The 19752-nt window shown below is 39.9% G+C and overlaps 1 protein-coding gene across 2 annotated transcripts in view; it reads right to left on the bottom strand.

Annotated features, from left to right (window-relative positions):
* Positions 1-8697: 8697 nt before the first annotated feature.
* The window catches only part of ADGRL4 (adhesion G protein-coupled receptor L4), a 74370-nt gene continuing 63315 nt past the window's right edge, over positions 8698-19752 (bottom strand). For both annotated transcript variants that reach the window (XM_054165270.1, XM_054165271.1), the window contains 3 exons: positions 12514-12605; positions 10758-10926; positions 8698-10258 (listed from right to left, as the gene is read on the bottom strand). In XM_054165270.1, coding sequence (XP_054021245.1) covers positions 10196-10258; positions 10758-10926; positions 12514-12605 — 324 coding nt within the window. In that variant the 3' untranslated portion in view covers positions 8698-10195. The remainder of the gene's footprint in view (positions 10259-10757; positions 10927-12513; positions 12606-19752) is intronic.

The following is a 19752-nucleotide window of genomic DNA, read 5'->3' as shown; positions in this document are numbered from 1 at the left end:
TTGGATTAGTACAGCATGAGTTTGTTTTAAAAATACATCCCTTTTCTGCACTTCCATTCTCTCCCATCTGCTTCATGGCCCTGACCTTGTTCCTCCTCATTTCAAAAGAACCGTCCCTCCTTATTTCCCTTCTGACCTGCATTCCTCGCTGCTGTCTGTAATGTGGTGATAAAGGCACCAGTAAACCAAACCAGCTTGCCTAAGATCAGAAGATACTGAGGGCGATGGCAGCAAATTAACTGATTGGTACAAAACAAAAGGATAAAAAAAAAAAAAAAGTCGTCAGGAAGCTGAGAACTTTTGAACCCATTAAAAAAAATAAGTAGCAGAGAAGCAGGTTTGTCTGTCACAGGGATATTGCCTGCAAGAGCCAAGCCAGAGCTTGGAAGCTACAATCAGGTGCAGCCCCCAAGAGCAGCCCCTGGTAGGGAACACAGGTATTTAAGGAAGAGGAATTGCTGCTTTTGAAAAGGCAGGACACAAAGGGATGCTCCCTGCTGCCATTTCCACCCCTCCAGGACCTGTACTTGATATCCTCAAGTTGCTTCAGTCTGTGACATGTGTGAAGAGACAATGAAGCCTCTATTGGACTTCCCTTAAAAAACACCTTTTCAAGGGCCCTGGCCTGACAAAGAAATGCTGTACTGAAAATAATTGCAGTAAAGCTTTGAGATAAACACAGATTTAGTAGTACTGTCTTTCCTGCTTTTCCACCAGCACTAAGAGGGTTAATACCTTCCTCCTGGGCTGACCTCAGGAGATTTTGCTCTCTGTGACTCCAGATGGCTTTCAGAAATCTCTAAAGTTTTGCTGCCCTCATTACTGACAGATGTGGGAGTTATAATTTGAATTTTAGGTTCACTAAAGGATTGTCAAATCCCAGGAACCTGCAGAAGCTCTCCTAAATGCACCAGTGTTACAGATCACAGAAAATATGCTCTCATGTAATACTGAACAAAAGACTTTATTACCATCAACATCACTTTCCATTGCCCCCCTCCACTTTATCTCAGACTTCCAGCACAGCTTTCCTTAGGAGGTTCCCTCTGGGAATTTTTTTCCTGGTTCCCCAAAGCAGCAGCCCACTGAGTCTCACAGCTTGGCAGCTTGCCATGGTGGGCACACCAGTAACAGTCCTGGCAGCGCTTCCTTCTGGGCCAAGTCTTGCATGTCTCCCACCATTCCTGATGGCTCAGTGACAGCCTCCTGCCTCAGATGCTCACTTTGTTGTACAGCTGGAGACATGCCCTAAATTTATACTGCTACCAGCTCTGCTAGTTCAATACATTTATTTCATCGGGCACCTAAAGTAACCTGAACCCACCTGAACCACTGCTTTTGTCATGAAAGCAAACAGATTTTTTCATTACCTCCATGAAGAATGCTTGAGAACCACATGCAAAGCATGCTTTTGCTTAAAATTCCCTTCCTTTCTTCCTGCTATAGAAAGGGGAGATCTGAAAAGTGGCTGCACTCCTGGAATGAATGTTTGCTTTGGCAAACACTCATCTGCAGAACCTGACAGGTGAAGCCTCTGAGACATCAGCCTGCTTTGGCACTGTAGAAGGCCTGGAAAAGATACTGTTGCTCCATTGTCATTACATATGGCCCTTCCCCAGCAGCTCTTCTACATAGAAGAGACATGGTACAGTTGTCAGTTGTAACATCCTCTTTTAGTACTGCTTGAATTTTGATTTGGAGGAGGAAGCCTAAAACAGCCATACAACATGATCATTTCTGAATGGGCTTGAAGTATACGGTACATAGTAGAGAGAAACTAGCTTTCTGGTCATTCAGTTAGTTATTAACCATTCAAGTAGTACATTGACCACATGGAAGGATACCTTACTTTAGAAAATGTTTTTGTGTAACTGTTGTACACTTGCTCTAAGTATGGATTGTATTTATGTAGGACCCTGTGGGAAGCGGCCCTCAGGGACAAAGGAACATAGCAGAGCTGGCAGATCTTTAAGGATGCTTTCTATAGAGCACAAGAGATCTCAATCCCCATGTGTAAAAAGCCAGGCAACGAAGGCAAGAGACTGCCATGGCCGAGTCAAGACCTGCTGGTCAAACTAAAGGGCAAGCTGGGAGTACACAGGAAATGGAAGAAGGGACAGCCGTCCTGAGAAGAGTATAAGGACATTGCCCAGTTGTGTGGGGACGAGGTCAGAAAGGTCAAAGTGCTGCTGGAACTGAGCTTGTCAAGGGATGTAAAGAAAAACAAGAAAGGCTTCTTGTGACTGTTTGAGGCTGTGCCTTTAAGAAAGAGACAGGTACATAAAACAGAAAAGAAAGGTTAAAGAAAGTGTACCCCCACAAGAGCAGCAGTGGGGAACTAGTAACAATGAACAAGAAGGCTGAGATTCTCAACAACTTTTGCCTCAGTCTTCACTGGCAATGACTCTCCTCATGGCTCTCATGTTGATGGCCCACAAGATGGAGACCAGGCAAAATCCCTCCCAATGTAAGCAAAGATGAGGTTTGTGATCAGCTGAGGAACCTGAAGATATACAGGTCTGTGGGACCCGATGAAATGCATCCCAGAGTCCTGAGGGAATTAGCTGATGTAGTTGCCAAGATGCTCTCCATGATAATTGAAAAGTCCTGGCAGTCAGGTAAAGTCTCTGGTGACTATAAGAAAGGAAACATCTTGCCCATTTATAAAAAGGGTAGAAATGAGGACTCTGGGAACTACCAACCTGTCAGCCTCACCTCTGTGCCTGGGAATATCATGGAACACATCCTCCTAGATGACATGCTAAGGCATATGGAGGACAGGGAAGTGATTCAAAATAGCCAGGAGGGCTTTACTAGGGGCAAATCCTGCCTGAGCAACCTAGTGGCTTTCAATGCTAAAGTGACTATGTCAGTGGATAAGGGACAACCTATGGGTGTGATCTATCTGGACTTCTGCAAGTCTTTTGACATGGTGCCCCACGATATCCTACTTGCCAAGTTGGAGAGATACAGATTTGCTGGGTGGACTGTTCAGTGGATAAGGAATTGGCTGGATGGTCTCATCCAGCAGGTAGTGCTCAATGGCTCAAAGTCCAGATGGAGACCAGTGACAAGTGGTGTCCCTTAAGGGTCCATACTGGGAGCTGTACTGCTTAATATTTTTACCAATGACATAGTGAGATCAAGTGCACCATCAGCAAGTTTGCAGATGATATCAAGCTGTGTGGTGGTGTTGATACACCAGAGGGACAGGATGGCATCCGGAAGGACCTGGACAGGGTGGAGAGGTGAGCCCAATTGAACCCCATGAAGTTCAACCAGAGCAGGTGCAATGTTCTGCACCTGGGCTGGAACAATCCTCACACTCAATACAGACTGGGGGATGAGGTGTTAGAAAGCAGCCCTGAGGAAAAGGATTTAGGGGTGCTGATGGATGAGAAGCTGGATATGAGCAGGCAGTGTGCACTTGCAGCCCAGAAGTCAAATTGCATCCTGGGCTGCATCAAAAGATGCATGGTCAATAGATTGAGTGAGGTGATTCTGCCACTTTGCTCTGCTCTGGTGAGACCTCACCTGGAATACTGTGTCCAGGTCTGGAGCCTTCAATACAAGAAGGACGTGGACCTGATGGAGTGAGTCCAGAGGAGGACCATGCCTTTGTTTTGTTACTCACCAAGTATCACTATTTTTACCTTAGTATCCCATCTCTCTCTCTGCTTCCCTGTCACAGCACTGAGATCCCTTACTCATTGCAAAGCCAAATGTGGTGCCTTGCCTCCCCAGCTGTGCAGTGAGATTGAGGCCTGGAAAGCAATTGCAGATAAACTGTGGATGCCGGTTAAACTACAGAAGGGAAGGTCTTTGGATAGGTATGTCCTCATTGGTACCTGTCAGAGAAGGATGGATACATGACTCTGCCCCATCCATTCAGAAAGGGACTATCTAAAAACGGACATTTAGAAAAGGAGTCAAACCCTGAAGCGTCTAGGATTTATAGATATTAAGTGTTGACTGTAACAAAGATGAAGAAGAGCTAAGCATAAGAAAGAAGATCATCCTTCACTAGGATGTGCACTTTAAGTTCAGTGAGGATACCCTTTGCTTTTCTCTGATTCCATGAAACCTGCCAAAGAGTTGTATAAGATGCCTCTCTTGTAGCTGGCATCTCTACTCAATGGGTTACAGCTGCTACCAATTTAATCTAGGGCATAACCCCTTCATGACAGAAGCCATGTCTTCTGTACAGGAGTTTGAGTCCTAGGTGGATATTTGCACAGGGTATTTTTGCAGCTCTCTTAAACAGCAAGGAACATATTTTCATCTTAAGAAGTGTGACCTGATATTTCATCACAAACATAAATGAGCTGATACTAACACAGTTAAGGTGTGCATTTGTAAGCATGGAGACAGGAGTTAAAAATTCATACATTAGGGAAGACAGAGATGAAATCAATAGTGGCTCAGGAGTGGCAAGAAAAGCAACTCTAAGTTCCCTTTAAAAAGTAAAAAAGAGAATACTCACCAGTGAATGAAAAACACCTGAACAAAGCGGGAAACCCAGTGCTTGGGATCATAAGATTATGCAAATCTGTTATTACTGCAAATTGGCATCCTAAGACCCTGATCATACAATACTTGCACATATGCTTAACTTTATGCACATGAGCAGCCTCATTAATGCCAAAGACTTAGTCGTGCATAAAACAGAGCAAATACATCAGTGTTTGTAAGACTGGGATTTAAACACAAGGGATGGAAAACAAATTTACTGTATCATCAACAATTATTTCTGAAACCCATCAGAAGCCAAAGTGGTGCCAGAAGTCTATTTAACATAAAAACATTCAAAGAGAGAGAGGATGGGGATTTTGAATATTTCTGCCTTTAACTCAATCCATTAAGCCCAATAATGGTGGGCCAAATGCAGGAGGAAACATTGCTGCCTAGATTAAAATATAACTGATTGTGGGTGTTTGATACATAGTATTTCCCATCACTTTTTACAAGATAAACTGGATTGCCTCTTAAAAACATAGATTGGAAACTTAGCTATTGTAAAAGAGAACTGTTTATAATCAAGTTGGATTTGACTAAATTATTCAGCAGTGTCTCACAAAAGTCTTACAAAATTAACTTAAATGGTGGTAGGTTTACGTGGATTTGGAGCTGACTGCAGCATTTATATAAATAGTTACAATAAATGCAAAGACTTACATTGGAGGAAGGTGCCTATTTCACTGCAGCAAAGAATGATGGCTAGCCTTAGAGATAGTTTTAATTAGAAGATTCAGGAATGCTTCAGAAAATAGAAGAACTCCCTTATGTTATGAAACCTGATGAAAATATGCTATTTCCTTGGGAACCTAAAAGAGTATATACAATAAAATTTCAGTACTTACCAGCAAAACAAGAAGAAATGATGAGCTACAAAACAGCTGCTGTGGAAGTAAAGCTTCTGACAAATTTAAAGGAATAGCTCTGGAAAAAGGAATTCTGGGAAAGTGCAACCTTGCTTTGGGAAGAGGTAAAAAGAAGACCTCTACAAGAAATAAGGTCTTGCTGATATAAACAGAATCAGTCAAAAGTCATGTTTTCATTTCACGATAACTTCTGTATGCTTTTAAATATTTTGTTTGTTCCAGTTTGAGGGAGAAAAATAGCACATTCTCAGCAGTTAGTTTTGCTGCTGCTTCTTTTCCCCCAACAGGACTGCTGCTGTCAAATTTGCTGTGTAACAGTAAAGTTGATGGCATTATGTTACTTTCTGATAGTCACATCTTGCAGATTGTTTCAAAGCAGCACTTCCAGCACCTCCAGGTCCCATGTGTGGTTCTATAGCTGGTTCCTGGTGAAGTCATGGAATCATAGAATCATATATCTGTACTCTGGATGTTGTGAGGGCTCTTGGTTCTCCATAGGGTTTGTTCAGGAGGGTTGTCATGGAGATACAAAGCCTGAAAAAGGCAGTACAGTCTTTCATGAGGTTGCTGTCTATACGGACAGGCTGTCTACCACAATGGCCATTAAAGCTGAGCTGGCAGGGAGTTAGGTAACTTGTGAAAATGCTTTCATGCATTTGCACTTGACATTTTGGTTGTGTTTGCATGAAGTATTGATACACAGATGACCAGCTGTTTTGAAGTCAGCATCCATCTTAAAGACTTAGTTTTATATAAAAATAGTTTGGGGACATGCTTTGATGAGGTAGCATCTTTAGTTCTGTAATCTCACAGCACAATAGTGCTGCAAGTTCTGAATGTCAGAGAACAAAGTAAAAAGAGTAACAGAGGCTGGAGCAGGTTGTTGGCAATGAGTCCCTCTACTCTGCTTTGGTGAGACCCCACCTGGAGTACTGTGTCCAGTTCTGGAGCCCCTATAACAGGAAGGATCTGGAGGTGCTGGAACGTGTCCACAGAAGGGCCACAAGGATAGTTAGAGAGCTGGAGCACCTCTCCTATGAGGACAGACTGAAGAAGTTGGGGCTATTCAGTCTGGAGATGAGAAGGCTCCGAGGAGACCTAATTGTGGCCTTCCAGTATCTACAAGAAAGCTGGTGACGGACTTTTTAGGGTGTCAGGTAGTGATAGGACTAGGGGGAATGGAACAAAACTAGAAATGGGTAGATTCAGATTGCATATTAGGAAGACGTTCCTCACCATGAGGGTGGTGAGACACTGGAACAGGTTGCCCAGGGAGGTGGTAGAAGCCCCATCCCTGGAGATTTTGAAGGCCAGGCTGGATGTGGCTGTGAGCAACCTGCTTAGTGTGAGGTGTCCCTGCCCATGGCAGGGGGATTAGAACTACATGATCCTTGAGGTCCCTTCCAACCCTAACAATTGTACGATTCTATGATTCTTCCCCCACTATCTCTTTTCCTAAAGGAATGACTGTTTAAACTTCCTTCATAGATTCAAAGGAGGAGGTAGGACTTCTGTGACTGGCATCTGGCAAAAGTGTGATCCTAAACTGGGCTTTAAGGGACTATGATGGCAAAGATATTAAAAGTGACAAAAGGAATGCTCAGGGTATCACAGCCTAAGGAATCAGCCCTGAAAATATTTGTTCATTCAGCCTAATATCATCATATACCCACTGACTTTATATTCTTGTCCATCAAGCAGGTCATTGAAACACATAGCTTGGAAAATTTCTGGCTGAACCACATTCTGAGTTGAGCTGGAGAGTAGAGGAAAGTCTGGCATAAATTTGAACTCTGATAGTGGTATTTTCAATGCCTCTCTGCTTCATTCCAGTAGGTAAAGAGCACAGATGATCTGTTCCTCAGTACAGCTCTGGCAGACTGAACCTCCCAGAGGCTGTGATGCTAACTCCTAGACATTGTGGTTTCTTTGAAGTAAACTTCCAATTCTTTGAGGAAATAATTATTTCAGAATAAAACAGTCTTTCTTAATGCAGACCTTATTTATTATATTCTGAGGCACACCTTGAAATGCAACACTGAGCACAAATTCCTCTTTGATTGGTTTAATGGAAACAATTTCTCCCTTCAGCAAGCACTCGCTTTCAGAGTGAAACTTTAACACTTTACATTTTATCTGTCTTGTCAATCATTGATTAATTGTATTATTTTTTTTTCCTGTTGGGCCCACCTGAAGATGTCATATATCTCTCAAAAGCATGTAATCTAAAAAGATGCTGAACAAAGTTTTTATTTTTCAAACCAGTCCAATAGCTACCAGTTGATCTGACAAATAAGTCACACAAACTTGTTTTTGGAAGAACAGTTTGTTCAGGTGATGAATGGCACTTCAGTGCATTTACTAAACAAAACCACAACTAATGCCTAACTGTTATTTTTCTGATTTGATATTTCGTGTCATAAACTCAGAACAATTTGGGCTGTAAGGGACCTCTGAGGGCCATCTCATTCACCTTGCTGCTCAAAACAGGGTCAGATAAGGTTGCTGGGGACTTTATCCAGTCTTAAAAACATCACAGAATTTAGCATAACCGCACAATCTCTGGGCAACCATTTCCAATGCTTGACTGTGATCATAGTGAAAAGGTTCTTTCTCATATCTTGCTGAAACCTCTCTTTTTTCAGTGTATGTCCATTGTCTCTCTTCCTCTTTTTCTGCTAGGTTGGGGCTTATGTTACTAAAAGCTACGAAAAATACCCTTTTATTTCTCATCAGTATTTCTGCATGCACTAGGGGAGACAGTTACAGTATCCTTTTATGCTCTAAGGCAATGAATCTAAACAAAACCTTTCTGCTCCTTAAGTGCTGTGTTAAAGATGAAAACTCATCCTTGTTTGTGAGGAAAACAGAGTTTCAATGAAGATATGATGCAGAGACTGGAGAGCACAGTTCTTTCATTAAAGGGACTATTGTAACTTAAAGACTTTATAGTATGTTTTCTGCTCAAGGAACTTTTTCAAACTCACTGAGCAGGCTGAAGTTATTATACATTTACTAGAGATGCTTCCTTCTCGAGACAGACTTATAGATTACATTTCTGCAGGAGATGAAAAATGACATATTAGTAGATATCCTTCTAAAAATACTCTTCCATGTCTACATCTTCCCAAACCAGAAGAACAAAGGAAATACAGCAAATAATTCAGGGCAACCTTTACCACTTTATTTATTTAAATGAAGGGAAATATTGAAAAGTGAAAGCTAAGCACTTGAGTTTATTCACATATTTTACATTCAAAGGACCAACAGAGTTTGGTTTTTTTTCTTTTTTAGGAAAATAGACTTTTTTTTCCCCCCAACATTTTCACAGACATAGAATATACTCATATGAAGCATGCTGCTGCCATGCATACAATGAAGGCCTTGTGTTTGTGGAGAAAAAGATAAACAACTCAGACTATGACCTACAAAAATGTTTCCTTCAATATAAATAAAATTTAGAGTAGTGCTTTATTTTAACAGACACCACAGCAATGGGAGTTATTAACAACTACATATTTACAATGTCTTACTGGTAAAAATACTGGGCTTCATCTGAGATCTGAGACACTTCCTGAGAAGGCCATGTGGACTGAGGATTGCTCAGCACTTCATATAAGCTAGGGGCTAAAAGGGTGAAATTAAAGCATACTAATTTTAAAAGTAAGGTGTCACAAGTGGAACTGCTGATGCATTGTGTTTATGTCCTGATCCAATAAACCTGTACCTCAAATGCTCCCTTTGATTTCAGCAGATGCAAGCTCCCACAGTTAAACACAGGATAAGTGTTTCAAAACCAGAAGCTTCAAAGGAAGACAATTGCTTGACTCAAAGATGCTATGAGTAGAGAAAACTACTGTAATTACAATTTTATGTGGTATTGAGGCATATGACCTTGAATTTAAATCTGTATTGTTCTGCAGGGGTGATTTCTACCACTTTTACAAGGTCTGGATTCCAAATCTCTCTATCAAGTGACGAAGTTGTGAAAGCATCTTCTTCCCACAGCCTACAAAATCATAGTGCCAGTTTAGCAGATCTCAGTCTTTTTGGCAATTAAATAAAACAAGATCCATACTTTTTCCCCCCCAAGTATTCACAAAATAATCTTTCACTTATAAAATTGCTGTCCCACTGTTCTTGTATCAGATTTGACCTCAGCTTTTTAGATTTAAACAGTTCTTTTAAAGTTACAAAAATAAAGAATTGATTAATATACAAATACATATTTCAGAGTGATAAGAGAATAATATTAAACAAATTCCTTTTAAAATCTACTTTAAATTAAAAGAAATGTTTTCAAAAGTCAGGGCTAGAGCAGATCTTTATCAATTGACTCTTTAATGGAACCCATTCCCTGCAGATGGCCATATATAACTTAGTGTAAGAAGGTCATTATTAGAAAAAGACAGTGAACGTGTTGCCACTAGCAAAGCAATTCATAGGATCTGCTGTGCCGCTTGGGTTTTGGTATCATGCTTTCAAGAACTGCAGATACTTCTAATATTAAAACCAAAATCTAACTTCTGAATTGTCTTGAGCTTCTTTAGAAATTCCCTAGTCTTTGTTAATATTTATTTTGCAGTAATCTGGGTTGTTCTGTGTACTGTTTGTATACAGCATAATATGAATGCTCTGCATGAATGCACACATATGCACAAAACCAGTCAGTAGTTCAATTAAGAGACATGTCTGCTCACTGGGTCATTTCATACTTTTGCAAGACCACATTTTTTTTCCTGTAATATCCACAACAAAATCATCTTTGTTGCTCCCTTCTTCCACTGAGATGGTGATGCGTGGTTTCTTTCCGCTTATCTCAAGCAGCCAAAACAGCAGGGAACATTTTTGAACAACCTGTAATACTCTTCCTGGATCTGAAATAAAAATATAATATTCAAATATGAAATATATTTATATGTCTTTAAACTAATTTTCTACTTCTATCACCAGATGTTTAAAGGTGGGGTTCCTTTTGACTGTTAGGCAGAATACTGAAGGAAATACTGTGTCAGTATAGTGTGGGTGAATCCTGCTGCTAACTGGAAAGACTGGAAGTGATTTTTATTTCACACATTGCATTATTTTGTTGGGTTAATGGCACTGCAGACAGTTTTACAATTTAAAAAAACCTTTTTCTGTTTTTCTGTTTTGTACATTGGTGTTAAAACAGAGGAAATATGTGAGAAGGTAAAAAGGTTCTGTCTCCACTAAAGTGAAGAGCAAAATTACTCCTCTTTCTTCCACTCCCTCATTAGTGGCACAATGATTCCCTTGCTCTGAGAAAACATTTGCACCACAATTCCACTTTAAGGCTGTGCTTTTTTAGGTTCATGAGAGTGCCTAGTAACTTCCCACAACAAATGGGACACTTACCTTCCTAGACAATACACAAAGAAATATGAAGATGAACATCCCCTGGAATGCATTGAAGATTGTAAAAAGATATGCAGTGACCACGGATCCCTGGACAACATGAAGAACCCCAAATATCCAGGTAGCCCCAAGGAGGAAGAGCAAAGCAAGAGCACCTCTGGCACAGGATCTAGAGAGATAGGAAACATGGTGAGCAACATGCAGGCATGTGTTATTTTCCATCCATCCTTCACTGATTTTGATGGTGAATGCTGCCTAGGCAATTTTTTCACAGCAGCAAAGGCCTGAGAAGTGCAAATATGTGGACTGCTCTTTAGGGTGTGCTGTAGCACCGTGGCACAAATAAGCTCACATAATCACTGCAGAAGAGCAAAGGAGCAAAACTGGAGGGCCTTGAAACACTGGTTTCTTTAATCTTCAGATATATTTTCTCTAGTGTACTGCAGCACCATATGATTTGATTTAAATCTACTGTTCATGTAATTCCCCAAGGAAAAACATATGTCTGTTATGAAGCATTCCCCCACTTTTCCTCCTCCCCCTTATCTTCCACAAAATATAACCCAGAAAAAGGTACAGTATGCTCTTAGGTCAGTACATGTGCATCACATCAAAGGTTTCCCAGGCTGCCTCTCAGGTTCACTGCAAAAGACAGTGACAGTTGTAAAACTAGACTTCCTCTCTTTCTTTCTACCTTTTTTTCTTTTTTTAAAAGTAATATTAGAACACAAATATTCTCAAACATTCCTGGGCCAGGATATTGATGTTTTAAAATTGTAGGAACTGATTTGCTATGATTTTCCACCCTCCCCCAACATGCTGTAGAGCCCTGCTCTCAGACTTGAGCAATTACAGCATGGTGTCTTGGAAATGAAGCCACTGATTACTTTCTTATTCATTCTCAGCCCAGTCATTGCAGGACTTCTTTTTAACAACAGACGTTTTTAGCACCATTCCTCTGAAAATGAATAATTTTCAACTTCATTAAAACCAGCTCACCACATGAAGCTATGAAGGGTGAGGAATAAGAGAAAGTAATCAATCAAACAATTGCTAAATCCTAACTATAAATCTAGTGCAATGCATTGAAACTGCAGGAGTGTTCCTAAGCAACACAAACAGTAAGTTGTTTTCAATGTTCCCTGTAGTACAGTTCAGCTTTTCCTGCACAAACGGTTTTCAAGGTCTCTATAAATCAGTTTTAAAGAGAGTAAGTTGATGGAAAAATCATAGCAGCATGCAAAGTAAAAATCCTGGAGAGAATCCCCCTCAGCCCCCCTAACACTGTAGAAGCATAGTGTCCTACTGTAGACTTTTTACAAATAACATGAATGTCTTGATTCTCTTATCACTCAATTGCTTGTTACTCCAAGGCAAGTATTTTGGTCCCAATTCAGGCATAAGGTTTGAAATCTGGTTTGGCTTGCATAGAGGCTGTGGAAAGTACTGAAGAAAGGACAATTACTTCTTTAACCTAGCCATCAGCCTTTACCCTCTGGTTGATGTGGACCAGGCATATTCTTCATACAGCTTTCACACAACCTCAGTGTCAACTGTACAAAATATTGCTCCATGGAAATAAAGATTGTAAAATCTACCTTTAAATCTGTATGAGGGGATAGCAGAAATAAAAGAAAAAAATAATAAATATTTTCCTGCAGATCTTCCAGATTATTAAATTGAATACTCACTTTCATCTCTGGCTGCATTCAAACTTACAGAAGGTAGAATTTGTATTTGTAAGTGGCAAACTTACCTTATATTTTCATAACAGCTAACTTCTGGCTTTAGCATTGCAGTGTGTCGAAATACTTTATAAATAATCACTCCAAAAGCCAACAAATTAACCTGAGAGGAGTGGAGAAAGGAACTTTTAGTTAAAAGCAGGATGCTGTTGAATTAATGCAACTGTTACATAGATGAAACAAGTCAGGTAAAGTTTCTGTGTCTTTAAACCTACAGAATCCAGTGAGAGAATAGCAAAAATTCCGTTCTTTTTTTTTTTTTTTTTTTTTTTCCCCACTTCCATGGAAAAATATGAGCCCTGTAATAGCATTGATCAGACAGAGCTGTAACTCTGCCTTATCTCAACAGTATCACTACCAACAGTGTGCAAATGTTTATTGATTTTATTGGTAAATCACTTCAATTTCCTGCTGGAAATTTTTTTCTCTAAGTAAAGATGGAAAGAGAGGAGAGCGGAGAGAGGAGAGAGAGGAGAGCGGAGAGAGGAGAGAGAGGAGAGAGGAGAGAGAGGAGAGAGGAGAGAGGAGAGAGAGGAGAGAGGAGAGAGGAGAGAGAGGAGAGAGGAGAGAGGAGAGAGGAGAGAGGAGAGAGGAGAGAGGAGAGAGGAGAGAGGAGAGAGGAGAGAGGAGAGAGGAGAGAGGAGAGAGGAGAGGAGAGAGGAGAGAGGAGAGAGGAGAGAGGAGAGAAGAGAGAGGAGAGAAGAGAGAGGAGAGAGGAGAGAGAGGAGAGAGGAGAGAGGAGAGAGAGGAAAGAGGAGAGAGGAGAGGAACCCCCAAAAGCCCCTCCCCTCCCTGGATTTTCTGCTTTACCATAACACAGTCTTGGCAAAATGTATGCCTATTGTTGAATGACATTACATCACATTTTCTGAGGTCTTTGGCATGTGAAAACTTACAAGTAGCATAATTTTTTTTTTGAGGTTTACAGAAACAATTTTAAAATCCCCAAGTTTGGTTGAAGAGCTCCTTGCTGCTTATTCTCTCTTACATTTTATGTTTGTTTCATAGATTAATAATGTCAGTATGTTTTTCCCCTGCCTTATTTACAATGGCATTACTTTATTTGAGTTTGAAACAGGAAAAAAACCCAACCAGAAACAACTAAAGGAAGCAGATTTGCAAAGAGTGTTCAATTATGGTTCCGAACCTCTGTTTGCTCAGCTAGGCTTCACTAATTTTTCATTTAAATGTAGACAACATTTCTTTAATAATGTGACTGTATTTACCTCCTTGCTTTAAAAAGAAATGAAAATCTTATTTTGCTCTGCAGCATTTAAGATCATAATGTATAAAAAAATTTAGTAAATGAACCAAATTTTAGCTGGATGTCATCCAGATACTATTTGTAGATTCTTGGTTGTAATAGTTTGGTTGGTTCCTGTGAGCTTCCAGCTGTAGACCGAATAGAATTAATGTCTTCCTCAACTTGTTTCTCCAGAAAGACTGTGTGGGTTTCCTTCCTTCATCCTTTTTCTTGAAACAAATAAATTCCTCCAAAGTGAAAACAAAGGCTGCTGTACAAGCACAGCATCACTTTAAAAAGAATCACTTTCATTTGTTAACACTTGTTATGTACATCCTTAGAACATTTTTGTGGTGTCAAGGGGGGAGTATCTGATATTAAATGCAGGCACTGCTTTAATTAGCTGCATGCTCATACTTTAATACAGAATAATGTATTTACAATTTGATAAGACAGGAGATAGAGCTGATTAGCAGTTTAGGGAATTAATCCTTCGTTGAATACCTTGTACTCGCACTGATCATGAGAGCTATTCTGAAGCTCCTTATATTTAAAATTGTAATCTATAATATCTCCTAAACCAGCAATTTTTCAAAGTTAATTATAAGTCAGTCAGCAGTTGTGGGTAATGATATGCAGACTTACTTTTTTATCTTATATTTGTTGGTGAATAATATATCAATTCACTTACTGCACACACTGAATTTGCATAACCCACCTAATGTACTTATGAAACTGCAAAAGGTAGAGTGAAATGTGATCAAAGTACCACAGGCATGGACAATACACACATTGATGCTTCTTCAGAAACTGCTATCAAGATTGCAGTGTAAACCATACAACCAAACTTCCTTTCTTCCAGCCCGTCATCAAAACGACTAACACCAAAGAAAGCCTTCTTCTTGCTATTAACATGCTCTGTAAAAAGCTCTATGGGCCAAACCCTCTTATCCTTCAGCCACATAAACTGGCTGCAGAGGTTTTGCTGAGCAAGGATGGAGTGGGCAATGGGCAGGTGTGGGGCCTTGTGGCAGTGGACTCCATTTCTCTTTGTCCCATCAGTGCTCCATTACACACATAATATTGACATTGTCCGTTGCACAGGATAATAGGATTTGGCCCGCTTCATCAAAGTAATACCCATTAACTATGATCATTTCATTCATCAATCTATTCTAATGGGAATAATCTATACCTATCATGGGAATTGGAGAGGTTAAAACCACCTTCTTGCAGTCAGCTGCCAGAGCACAATTACTGTATAATACATCTCAGGTAGCCTTGCAGGAGGTAGTGTTACAGGGTAATGAGGGTGAGCTTAACTTCTGAAACATCTGGTCATTTCCAAGATTTATTAAAGTTCTAAGCTGGTTTTTGCCCCATTTTGAAACACTCCATTAATAAAAGATATCCGTAGCAAAGTGCGTAGTCTGCCTTTACACAATGCTCACTGTCTTAAAACAGTATCTTTAGGCACCTTACATATATATATATTTCTTTTTAACTGAAGTTAGATGCCTCTGGAACTGCATTTTAACCTTTGGAGGACAAAATAGGTAACATTAAAGTCATTGCAACTGTTGTGTGATACAGAAATGCAACAACAACAACAACAAAAAAAAACCCAGTAAAAACAAACTCAGAGGGAAATCCAGGAGAAAAACCTAGCAAATGTGAATAATGTGTCAAGCATGGCCTTTCCTGAGAACCGATAATTCAACAGATACTATAAACTTAGCATATTTTTCTTCAGCCTGATACTCTGCATGTTCTTTACTATGAACATACCAGTAGCCTTCACTATTTCTGGGAAATGTAAAATAAAATGTTTATGCTGGACAGCTGGCCTAAGTAGGAGTATAGAGAATTTGGAGAGTGTGAGACTCAAGGGAAAATGACCTTTGTATACCTGTTATGCCCAAAGAGCCATACATTGTTCAACAAATGGCATGGGAAGTCAAATCACCCGAAGTGTCTGGTCAAAGATACAACCACTTCAAACATGTACATTTGTATCAAAAATGAGCTTCAAATGAGCAGAAATGGAGGTAGTAGGCTGCAAAAGTAATAAAAAATAGAGATAGGCAGAAGGAATTATGGATCCTCCCAGTTTTCCAGCTGGAAAAAAAGGAGGGACTTCTGTATGAGAGACACTGAAACATCTAAAAAGGCTTCAGCTGCTACTTATAGCCAAATATTGTGTTTTATATTACTTTGGCTGTAATCACATGTTTTCATTTTTGTAATTAAAGCACAATCTTCAGATCTTGTTGAATAAACCTTTGATGATGTTATAATTAAGGCTGCCTTAAGGTGACAGGCAAGGTGAATGAGAATGAAATTGGCAAACATAAGGCACACTGTCTCCGGAGAGGCAGTAAGCTGGAGTAGAGCAAAATGTGCAGGCAACTGTGAAACCAACCTCAGGACAGGCTTTGCACAGGTCTGGAAAGGGCCAGCCTGGGGACTGCTGCTGCTGCCACATGCTGGCTTTGGGGAGAAGTTACCTGTGTAATGAGCAGAGCTACTCCACAGCTTTGGGCAAACCCAAAGCATGAAATATTGTGGCATGGACACAGTTCTATCAAGTGGATAACAGCATTGCAGTGTGACTTGTGCCTTTGTTTTCAGAGTTATTACATGGCTGAGCAGTTAGAGAAACTGCTGCACGTCCTAAGAGGGGCTTCTCGGCAAGTCTAATAGGCTAAGGGGAATTGCATTGATTCCAAGCCCGGAACGGAATTATTTTTATTTCTTTTTATTTTATTTTGCTTGCTTTTTATTTAATGAGCCACCTCAAAGTGGGTAAGCAGTGTGCTCAGTCCTTATTATTTCAAAAAGGAAACCTTTGACTTTCTCTCTGCAAGCCAGACTCTGTGAGGTGCTGAGTATCTCAGCCCTCCCTCCCCCTGAGATTCCATAGGAATCAGGTTTCACTTAGCATGCTTAGATGCACTACAGGATGGATTTTAATAATTAATCTATTCCTTTTTTTTTTTTTTTTTAAAGTGGTTAATCAAAGACAAGGGCTGATATAGTAACAGCCTCTACTCGTAGCATCTTCAGGGAATAATTTCTCCTTAAAGATATTTGTAAAAGTATTTTTAGCTTTCTTAGATTCAAGAAACATTGTGGTATATTTATGAACAAATGGTAGGAAACTTAAAATACATTTATGTGGCATAGACATTGAATAAAGGCAATTATCAGGATCCCATGATATCATGATTCTGTAGACATGGGCAACTATATTTATATATCTTTATAACCCTGGATAATCCCCAGGTACCCGCAAATGTAGATGATCTAGGTTTTATTGTGCGCTCGTGACTGGGTTTAAAGGGGGACGGTAAGTCTTTAGTTGGATGGTAAGTCTTCCTTGGGGAGATCACCTATGTGAACAGTCATGAGGACTTAGGACTTTGTAGTGACTTCTGGCCCCATTAAACCGATGACAGAATTGTGAAATGAGAAAACTGCAGGTTTCACTCTGAAGGTCAGCACTTCCATGTATCATAGAATACATAGAATACATAGAATAAACCAGGTTGGAAGAGACCTTCAAGATCATCGCGTCCAACCCATCAACCAATCCAACACTGCCCAAACAACTAACCCACGGCACCAAGCACCCCATCAAGACTCCTCCTAAAAACCTCCAGTGATGGCGACTCCACCACCTCCCCAGGCAGCCCATTCCAATGGGCAATCACTCTTTCTGTATAGAACTTTTTTCTAACATCCAGCCTGAACCTCCCCTGGCGCAGCCTGAGACTGTGTCCTCTTGTTCTGTTACTGCTTGCCTGGGAGAAGAGACCAACATCCGTCTGTCTACAACCTCCCTTCAGGTAGTTGTAGAGAGTAATAAGGTCACCCCTGAGTCTCCTCTTCTCCAGGCTAAGCAACCCCAGCTCCCTCAGCCTCTCCTCATAGGGCTTATGTTCCAAACCCCTCACCAACTTTGATGCAGACTGTGCTATTAAGCACAGTGAACTTCTGCAGCTGTGTTTTGGGGATCTCCATAGTGGAGTTCCCATGTTCATAATGGTGATGCTGGTGGGTAAGGTACAGCAGACAGGCAAGAAAGAGTTCAGGGCTGTCCGGAGTTGTACAAGTCCTAGGATACAATCTGACCCACAGCAACGATCTGAATAATTTACTCTTGTAAAGAAATTCGCAGGAGAGAAAAAAGCAACTGCAAATTCAGATAAATTTCCTTGTGCTTTCCTAATAATCTTTCAACAATAAGAATGTTTTGCTAAAGGAATTAGCCTGGGGAGCTCTGTTCAATCAATCACATGTATTTTTGGATAGGAAGAAAGGCTGTAGCTGTAGGGCTAGGATGGCTGTGTAAATCTGTTTTCATATTTGCATCCCACTAGCTGAACAGAGTACTTCTGCATAGGCTTCCTTGATGATGGAAAATGCCAAGTGGTGGGCACAGATAGAGCAAAGTACTGCTGCTTTGGTTTCTACTCCTAGTAGTTCTGGGGCCACTGCAGCAGAATTTCACCCTTCCACAGTTTGTAGAAGAAAATAGAGTGGTGTTCAAGACATAATATTTACCTGGTTCTTTTTCATAAGATGAGGATCCAGAAGAGCACTAAGAAACAATCTCATCTATTGTTGAAGCAAATTGCAAGCTTCTCAGCTGATTACTAACTGTATTTTGCAAACTAAGTAATAATACAAAAATGAGCATGTAGGTCCTAAAGCACTAAATGTTCCAAGCTGTTGGAGTTTGTGCTAATATCATATTGCTTAGCAACTGCTATATTTAAAACAGGTCCTTAATTCCACTATTAAATGCACATATTTTACATACTGGAAGAGTAACAAAATGTTCTATCCTCAAGTAAATATGATGTTAGTCCTTCACACTGCATGAAATGCTCTCTGTGTAGGAGTGGAATGATAGTTATTTTCAGCTGAGCTGAATGGTATGAAATACACAAAATTTAATAAAGCATGCAAAACACCTGCCTGCAAATAAAAATATTTGCACTTATGTTGAAGAGTTGTAGTTTCTTTCATAATTAATTACAATTAAATTATAAGATACTGAGTGAAGTAATATATCATCATTTTGCCCTATCAAGGTAGCTGACAGCTGTCAAATTCAGTGACTAAGAAGTTTGGTGATTTTTTTCCTTCCTCTCCTCTCCTTTTTTTTGAGCAAGAAAAAAAAAAAATAGACACTTGAAAGCTCAGATAGAAATGGTTTATCTGTAATGGCAGTAGCTCAGTTAGTACCTGGGCATCTAGTAAAGTGAAACAGAAAAGGACAAGAGGCATTTAAGGAAATTTTGCCTAACATTGTTTTGTTGAAAAATGTCAGTTCATTAGCACTAAAAGACATTTACTGTTTTAGACTATACTTGCACCAGGAAAGACTTCTTGACTAGGATAGTTTTACTGATTAATCAGAAAGGACACTTGTGAACAATGAAAATCCCTGTGGACAGGACATTTAGCCAGAATGCTGGAGAGACAGGCACAATTTTCTGTTGCACTTAATATTCAAACTATTCTATGACCCTTAGTTTCTCCAGCCTCTGTACTAGCTATTCACTGCTATGGCTCCATCAGCCCTGCTGGATCTGTTCCATGCCATATAAATAATTAAATATTCACTGGTGCAGGGAGATCTGAATCTCCCTCATCCCCCAATTCCTCATCCTGGACTATCTAAAGACAGTTCTTTTTTTAACACAAGTAATTATTTAATACACATCTGAGGTTTTTTTGCTATTTCCAATAGCCATGTATTTATGGAATTAAAAAGGAATTGGTAATTTCAAAATACCCTTTGACTTTCAACACTTATTAAAAAACTTAAAACACCAGCCTTTCAAGGCTCTCTAGTGTTACAAAGAAGAGAAGGTATAAGAAAGAAGCAGCTAATTCTAAATATTCAGACATACTTGTTCTGATTCAGTCTGAGCACTTTACATTCAAACTTCAAAAATGAAACCCCCAAATCATTCCCTTTTCCTTTCTTAGTCTC

This window comes from Dryobates pubescens, chromosome 11, assembly GCF_014839835.1.
Source record: "Dryobates pubescens isolate bDryPub1 chromosome 11, bDryPub1.pri, whole genome shotgun sequence".
Taxonomy (NCBI): domain Eukaryota; kingdom Metazoa; phylum Chordata; class Aves; order Piciformes; family Picidae; genus Dryobates; species Dryobates pubescens.
Note: the sequence above shows the minus strand (reverse complement) of the source record. Positions and strands in the feature narration are given on the sequence as shown.